The 9,259-nt window shown below is 37.7% G+C and overlaps 1 protein-coding gene across 1 annotated transcript; it reads right to left on the bottom strand.

The window, feature by feature from the left end:
• Positions 1 to 6,412: 6,412 nt before the first annotated feature.
• Positions 6,413 to 7,153, bottom strand: LOC102667348 (uncharacterized). The gene has a single exon (XM_014776024.1). The coding sequence runs from the start codon at positions 7,151 to 7,153 to the stop codon at positions 6,413 to 6,415; it is 741 nt and encodes a 246-aa protein (XP_014631510.1).
• Positions 7,154 to 9,259: the final 2,106 nt, after the last annotated feature.

The raw sequence follows: 9,259 nt of genomic DNA, 5'->3' as shown, positions 1-9,259 counted from the left end.
ATGACTTTTGAAAGAATCTTCAGAAACAAGTCACTTGAAGAATTGTGACTTTTGGAAATGAATTTTTCGAAAACAGTCACTGGTAATCGATTACCATTAAGGTATAATCGATTACACATCAACAGATGTGACTCTTCATTTTGAATTTTGAAAATTTTAACGTTTTAAAAACACTGGTAATCGATTACTGCATTCTGGTAATCGATTACCAGAGAGTAAAACTCTTTGGTAATGATTTTGTGAAAACTTCTTGTGCTACTCAATGTTTTGAAAAACTTTTTTAATACTTATCTTGATTGATTCTTCTCTTGATTCTTGAATCTTGAGTCTTGAATCTTGATCTTGATTATTCTTGAATCTTGATTCTTGAAACTTGATTATTGAAAACTTCATTCTTGAATCTTTGGAATTTGCTTGACTCTTGATTCTTTGGCATCATCAAAATAACCTTGGAAGACATTGCTTCCACACTTTTGTGTAGAATTTCAATTCTTTAACATAGTAATTGAGTTAATGATTGTATTTGCTAGAGATATATCATAGGATTAACAAGTAATAATGTTATGTATTAGTAGGAACTATGCACCTCTCGTGGTCTATTATAATAAAAATTGTGATCAATGTTGCTAATGGCTTTGCATTGCATGAGGAAGCTTCAAGGCCAGTAATTTTTCAAGAATTCAAAACATCTAATATCCGATGGAATTTGGTAATAACTTGCATTGCTTGCTATGCTAATTTCCAACATATTTCCTTCATCTTAATATCATTCTATTTCAAAACCACATTGAAAAACTTCTTGCTTTTAGGCTTGCTAAATATACTCTAGTGAAAGATGCATGTCATGTATCAACTGAAGTAATGGGAACAAAAGGCTATGCAACCTTTTAGTTTGTAGTGACAAGTTATTATACTCTTGAACATCTCATTTTCCTATCAAAATGTTATGACCCTTGAGTCTGAATAGCTTCTAGTTCATATATACCAACAAATGTATATTACATTTATTGATCCATTCATCAAAGTTAATGTTAGGGTAATCAATGCTCCCACAAATAAAATTACTCACTCCTACAAAGGATCGTGAGAACACACACAAAGATTACACCGTAGGAAAAACAATAACAAACATAAGAATTTAACGTGGTTCGACACCTCTTGCCTACGTCCACAGAACTGTCTCAAAAAATATTTCACTATCACAAAAATGATTACAAGATTGTAACTCACCTCAAATAGTGTATCACTCTACAAACCCGAGTACCACACTCAATGGTTACAAGAAATGATAACACTCACACAAAGACACTTTTCTCTCAACAAAGTGATTTTGTTTCACAATCTCTCTTCTCACACACTCTCTCTTCATGTGTTGTGTTTCTCTACTAATTATCTTCTCTATTTATAGTAAAGATTGTTACCAACTATAATAAATAAGCTCTCTTGGAAGTTGAAACAAAAATAACTTCCAATGTATCCATTCAACTAAGGATCATCTAGTAAAATGTAATCTTTCACTTTGCATTTAAGCCACCTAAACCTTAGTGATAAAAATCCAATTCCCAATATGCATGCACCTTATCTTTTGGCTTGAAACTCTACAATTCTCCCCCTCAAGCCAAAAGAGAAATATCCTTCAATCAATTTGAAAGTGAACAAATTCCCCTTCAAACGGAAGTATCTCCCAACACTTCCATAACATTAAAAAACTTCATTTTCTTCCTCACTTTGCTATCATGGTTCCTCTTCAAGGCTTAACCATCCAAATAGAAAAAGGTTACCTTTATTTTTCTGTCCTCGCAACACCAAATGTCTCCCCTTGTAGACCTTGCATCCCCACTTTGAACCAATATACTTGTACTCTTGTGATGTCATCTCCATCATAGAAATCATATTGACAAAAGTAAAAGGTACAAACCTCACATTTGAGAAAGATCAAATAGCACCATCATGAAGCTTCATCTTCATGCTCCCTATGCCTTCAACCTTCATTTGTTCACCATTCCCTAACTTGAAATAGTTGAATTCTCCATCGGTTTTCAAAGCTTTGAGGCAGCAGAATCCTTTACCCATTTTGTTTTAGCAACCCCATCATTCGTTGCCAAAAATATATCATTTTCATCTTCAACACTTTTTTACTAGATTAGCTTGGGAGTTGGTGTCATCTTTGTTCATATCTCTTAATTTCTTCAAGTCCTTCTTCATTTGTTTGCATCTCACTTGCACATGATCATTCTCACCGTAATAGTAACATTGTATGTTACTTATATCTCGTTGCAGACGTCACTGCGATTTTGATCTTCCTCTTGGCCCATCATGTCTTCTTAAATGATTCCTCCCTTGCTCAGACTCCACCATAGCTATTGCATTGTGTTAATCATCAACATTTTCAATTTTCATCTTTCTCTCATTTTCTCTAAGAGTGGCGGTCACCTCATCTAAATTCAAAGTTGATCTTCGCACAAGTAACCACTACTACAATTTTTAGATATAACATCGGACGATTAACATCGGTTATTCACAAAATCGATGTTAACAAAAGCGCGGTGGCATTTTTGTAAATAAGTAGACTTAGTTAACATCGGTTTTTCCGAAACCGATGTTAACTAGTCGATATTAACATCGGTTATTTTAATAACCGATGTTACTATGGAGTAGCTAACATCGGTTTCGGAAAAACCGATGTTAGTATGTCGTTGTTAACATCGGTTTTGTAAAAACCGATGTTATCGAGTCGATGTTAACATCGGTTTTAAAAAAACCGATGTTACGTAGTTGATGTTAACATCAGTTATTTTTAAAAAACTGATGTTGTTATCATTATATATTAAAATTCTGAAATTGCACAACCCGCCTGCTTGAACCCTATCATTCTTCTTCTTTCTCCTTCTGCCTGAGTTCGTCTTTGTCTCAAACTGGCCTACGCTTCCGTGACTGCAACCACATTGTGGAGATCATGCTTGTGGAGATTGTCTCTGCCACTTATCGATTGAGGTACGTCCTTTCGTTTTAACATTAGGCGCTCGTCGTTTTAACATTTGCTCACTTTCACAGGTCGAAGAAAACTAGGAAAGGAAAGAGTCCCGAAAAGGGTACTCCCAGGGCGTTCTTGTTGTTTCTCCTTCTGCCTGAGTTGGTGTTTGTCGCAAACTGGGTTGCGCTTTCGTGACTGCAATCACATTGTCGAGTTCGTGTTTGTGGAGTTCGTGTCTGGCACTTATCTTTTGAGGTACGTCCTTTGGTTTTAACATTAGGCGTTCCTCGTTTGAACATTTGCTTACTTTCGCAGGTCGAAGAAAACTAGGAAAAAATCGAGTCCCGGAAAGGGTGGGACTCAATTTTGGAAGTCCATTGTGCTTTTCTTTAAGACTCCCAGGGAAGCCATCGAAGGTATGTCTCTGTTGTATGTTAATGATGAAAATCCATTGTTCAATGGTCTGTCTCTGTTGTGATGTTTCGAAACCCTAGTTAGACTAACTAATATGATTGATATTTGAGTAAGCTGAGACTAGGCAATATGATTGGAATGCATGTTTTGAGCTATGATGATGCTTGGAATGCATGTTTTGTTTTTTGGAAAGCAAAAATAATTTATATTAGAATAGATAAAGTACCAGACAGAGCTAATTTAGACTCAGGAATGCATGTTTTTCCTTTCCATTATGATGACCCTTAAGTCAGCCCACCAAGTAGAGAAGTATAGCTTTCTAGGCCCCTGACCCAAACCTCTCCAACCATTGTATTTAGAAACCAGAATCCTATTCCAAAGTTGGTCTGTTTTTTTTTTTTTTTGCACAGCAAAAATTAATTATATTAATAATAGTTTAGTACTAGATGTACTGAAAATAGAAAATAGATACAAAGGCAAATCCTGCCAAATCATCCCATAAAGCTTTCTTCCCAACCAGATCATAGGGAGCATAGATATTGACAATCATCATCCTCTGATTATTACTAATACATGTCCCTTCAAGCATTAAAAAACTTCTACCTTTCTCCCTCCTATCCACCTCAAAAATGGAGTTATTCCACAAACATAATAGGCCACCAGCAGCCTGCACAGAAGGAACATAATCCCAATGGGCAGTCGAGTCCCCCCAAATGGCCTGGCAAATACTTTTATTAAATTTCTCCCTTTTGGTTTCTTGGAGACAAACAAGGTCCACTTTGTGCTTTACAATGAGCCTTCAAACAGCAGCCCACTTGATTCCCCTCCCCAGACCTCTAGAGTTATAGGAGAGAATGATCATAATTGTTGAATTTTAATTCCCTTCTCTGCTGCCATCAGATTATCCTTATTCTCCATATCCAGCAATAGCCCCTTAACCTTGTTATCATCTTCCCCATAAGTCAAGCCCATTTCCTTCAAAAGGGCACATTGCAGCTCTATAGAGTCCTCGTGTAATGAAGGCAGAGGGTCAGTTTTAGAGGCTGGGTTGAAGTCCACAATTGATTTCTCAAACTGCTGGGCCTTGCTATTACTCCTCAACACCTCCTTTCTTCTCACATAAACCTTTGTGGCAGAAAGAGTTGGGCCACATGTCTGTTGGCCCATTTCCTCATATGCCACTTTTAAGTCGTGTTGACCAGAGGCAGCATAGACCATGTTGGGATTCGTGATATTCAAAATGCTATTGTGAGGCATAGATACCTCAAGAGGCAATGCTTTTTCGTGCTCCCCTTCTATTCCTTTTTCTGTATTGCCCGAAATTTCCCCATGGGTGTTAAACCACTGACCCGCGTCTGCATGGCAGTCTGTGATGGGGGATTTTTCATTGAGGTCTGTTAGCTTCATAAGTGGGGAGTGCGGGTTGATCATATGCTTCTGTTAATTTAATTGAACAGACATTAAGTTACTCAAGGGCTCTCAAAGGGTAATTCATTTAAGTGGCCTTTTTAATCAATGGGTAGAATATAAAACTGTAATCTCTATTCAGTGAAAGAAAGATGGAAGCATTTGCCTTGTTAATTTGGTTGTAGTTGGGGTGAAGTGGCATGATATGGACAAGAAAGAATTATATTGCTTTCTTTTGGTGAAAAAATTATATTGTTGTGAACGATGTTGAAGTAATTTTTGGATTTGGGTGATGAGGGAGCATTGATGAAATCTAATTTTTTATGCAGTGAGTACTAAATGATTCATATTTTAAGACTAAACTTTTATATCTAATCACAAATAAAGTTAAATAAAATAAATACTCTTAAGGTCCTTAGGTTCAGCTTGCTATTAAATCACCTTGTCTTGTTAGCTACTAATTGCATTTCATATTTTATTAGGCCCATCCCTTGTACTTAGAAAATAGGATTCTGGTCCAAAGCTGGTCTGATTGGTGAACAGTCATTGATGTTTTTGAGTTCACTTAAGTTGATATAAAGCTATAAAATTCTTCCTATTATTATTATGATAAGATTTATTGTTCTTCTATTGACTTTGAAATTATCCTGTGGTGATAGTCATTGTTCAGAAGGCAGAGGTCATTGTTGTTTCGAAATTAATTAAAACTGGTCTTGCGGTCATTGCTGGAAAGTGAATTGTGCTGAAGCCTCGAACTCAGGTATTTATATGTTTTATTCGAAAACTACTGTTAAATTGTTTGTATGCATTACTGGTATACTTTTAGAACTGTTTGATATAGGATGACCAGTTGTTAGTCCTGTACAGCATAAATTGCAATGCCATGAAAGTAGTATTTATTTAAAAATTTGGAAAGTAAATAACAAATAATGAATTTGCAAGCCCAATACCATTGTTTGGTAGATAAATTGTTGTATTTGTTTGACTAACTTATCTAACATCTAATGAGTATCTGTGAATAGTCCTCCCCTAAAGGTATCTTTGAAATGCAGGTTGTGCTGTTCACACACACACACACCCACATACACACACACAACCACAGACACACACACACACACACACACACCCACAGACCCATACACACACACACACATACACATACATAACCACACACACACACACACAGCCACACACACATACACATACATAACCACACACACACACACAGCGACACACACACACACACACACGGCGATACACACATACACATACATAACCACAACCACACACACACACAGACTGCGACACACACACACACAGCCACACACACATACACATACATAACCACAGACACACACACACACCCAGACTGCGACACACACACACACACACACAGCAGAAAGTTGAAAATACACAAATTTTTTTTGAAGTTATAGCAAAGCACAGGTAAAATCAGTAAATCTGTCTATACCATAGATATTTATGGGGAGGGGAAGGGGACAACAATCCAATTACAACCTTAAGCTGTGGAAAGAAACATCCACGTCAATTTAATTACATTCCATTTAACTAATGTAGTAAATAGAAGGATATGATATGTATCCATCTTCAATATTATTACCTTGAAGAGTTTCTTGCACTCCTTCTACTCCTCTTGATTGACTCAATTCTCTTAGCAATGAACTCATCAGCCTTCTTATCCACATCTGGTCCTTCATGACCATCTATTTTTGAACTTTCTCCACCAATAACAGGTGGGCCCTTTCCCCTGTCATTGTTCTGAGCAACGGTTCTTCCTCCTTCAACGTCTTGGTCCTCGGTTTCTGTGTCATTGTCGTCGTCATCATCGTTAGATTCCACAAGAAGGCTTTCTTTCTCAGCTGGCTGTGACACAAGAGGCACGCTTGCATGCCCCATGAACTTGTTATTTCTAAACAATGTGCCTTGCTTGGATTTATTTTCTTCATGACTTTTCTTTCCCACTGGTGTGGTTCTCTCACTTGTGAAGCTTCTCTTCAACTCCTTATTGAAGGAAGGTGCTTCGTTGGATGAACCATCGAACCTTGGCTTCATGAACACTAATTTCTGAAACATTTTTGGTGGCGGTGGTGGAGGTGGTGGAGCACAAGACTTGTAGAAGCCCTTCTTCCTCACCGAATCCTCTGCGTTTGAAGACAACATTACAACATAAGTGTTTGAAGACAACATTATAACTTCAGCTTTTCTATTGGAATTGCTTGAAAATCCTTGAGAAATTGTTGAGCTATTTAGAGATTGAACATCTGTATCAACAACATCAACTTCAACTTCTGCATTTCTATTTGAATTGCTTGAAAACCTTTTAGAACTCATTAACATGTTCAGAGATTGAACATCAATATCTTCTTTGGATAAGCGAGATTTCAAGCTTCGAATGGGCAAAATCAGAGGCTGCTCTCCACTCTGGTCATGAAAACTAGAATACTTTTGCAACCGTGGAGCAGCAACAACAACCACAGGTTCGTTCCTGTAGTGTTGGCTACTCCAAGTTTGGACTTTTATTTCATTAGACTCGACGGGGCTCTCACCCTCGTCCTAAAAAAAAGAAGAAACCTAAAGGAACCTTGACACAAGAGTTTATGCAGTGTCAAACCTGAAGGAACCACAGACACACCCACACACACACATATACCCAACTACAATAACAAAACATAAGCACCCTTCAAACCCAGCATTTTAAATTAGTTTCATAATCAACTACTGATGTCTATATTTGTCTGTAATTGAATTTAACCTTTTGTATGTTCTTGTATGTGATCAGTGTAATTTGCTATATAAACAATTGTTGTTCATGTTGAGTGAACCTTAGATTCCCGTTTGAGACTGAATGCAATGACTCTTGTGGATAGTTTGCATTAGTCATTGTATTTAGTCTTGAATTGTCCGTTTGGACAGTTTGGGGAGGCTGGTATTTTTATGTTAGATTCATTCATGAAGGTTATTATTATTTTCATTGATTTGATTAAATTTCGGTTTAATAAATTTCATATTGTTCTCTGAGTGCATACTTGATTATCGGGAAATTCATTTGACCGATGTCATGTCGTGTACTTGGAGACCAATGCGAAATGCTGCCGAAATTTAGTCAAATTTTTGTAAATAATGGTAACCCTGACGTTTGAAGCTAACATAAAAGACAATTTTCCTAAATGGGATAGGGCCACACCTATAAATAAAAAGTGAGATTTTCATGCATGGAATTGCTTAGATGGATTGAAGTTGGATGAATAAAAGTCGCATGAGCCTAGAATATAAGGATGGCGTCGAATAGTTCTTGCAATTTGCTTCAGAAAGAGGTCGACTGAATGAAGAAGGAAAATATTATTATCCTTGCATCAACTGTTTGAATGGAAGACGACAATTACTCGATGACATACGGGACCATCTATTGTGTGATGGGATTAAGAAGAATTACACGACGTGGCTATGGCATGGTGAAGTCACAGACATGCAGAGTGGGTCCCAATCTGAACCGTTTGATGTAGAAATGGGAGATCGGTTAGAGGACATGATTCGTGACCTTGGACAAGAGTCTTTCCAGCAAGCACACGCCCCTGTGTATGAAGGATTGCAGAGTGATTCTAAGAAGCCTTTGTATGCAGGGTGCAAGAATTCCTTAACCCTGTTGTCTGCTGTGTTAAGTCTGGTTAATGTAAAGGCCAGGTATAGGTGGAGTGACAAAAGTTTCACCTTACTGCTTGAGGTAGTGCACAATCTTCTTCCAGAGGACAACACGTTGCCTAAAAGTTACTATAAGGCGAAAAAGATATTGTGTCCGATGGGTATGGAGTATCACAAGATTCATGCTTGCCCCAATGATTGCATACTGTACAGGCATGAATTCCAAGAAATGTCCAAATGCCCTATCTGTGGGACTTCACGGTACAAAGTGAAGGATGAAGAAGAAAGCAGTTATGATGAAAACTCGAACAAGGGCCCCCCAGCGAAGGTTTTGTGGTATCTTCCAATCATTCCAAGGTTTAAACGTCTTTTTTCTAATGAGGATGACGCAAAAAACCTTACATGGCATTCAAATGGAAGGATTTCTGATGGAATGGTCCGTCATCCGGCTGATTGCTCGCAGTGGAAGAAGATTGATGGTTTGTATCCGGATTTCGGGAAAGAGCCAAGAAATCTTAGACTTGGAATAGCCAGTGATGGAATGAATCCATATGGCACCTTAAGCACTCAACACAGTTCATGGCCAGTTCTGCTAGTAATTTACAATTTGCCTCCTTGGTTGTGCATGAAGCGAAAATACATGATGTTGTCTATGATGATATTGGGCCCAAGACAGCCAGGAAATGACATTGATGTTTATCTAAGTCCGTTGGTTGAAGATCTGAGAAAGTTGTGGGACGAGGGGGTTGTAGTGTTTGATGCATTTTGCAAGGAGACCTTTGAAATGCGTGCAATGCTTTTTTG

The sequence above is a fragment of the Glycine max genome, chromosome 5, assembly GCF_000004515.6.
Source record: "Glycine max cultivar Williams 82 chromosome 5, Glycine_max_v4.0, whole genome shotgun sequence".
In the NCBI taxonomy this organism is placed as follows: domain Eukaryota; kingdom Viridiplantae; phylum Streptophyta; class Magnoliopsida; order Fabales; family Fabaceae; genus Glycine; species Glycine max.
This window is presented reverse-complemented; position numbering and strand designations above follow the sequence as displayed.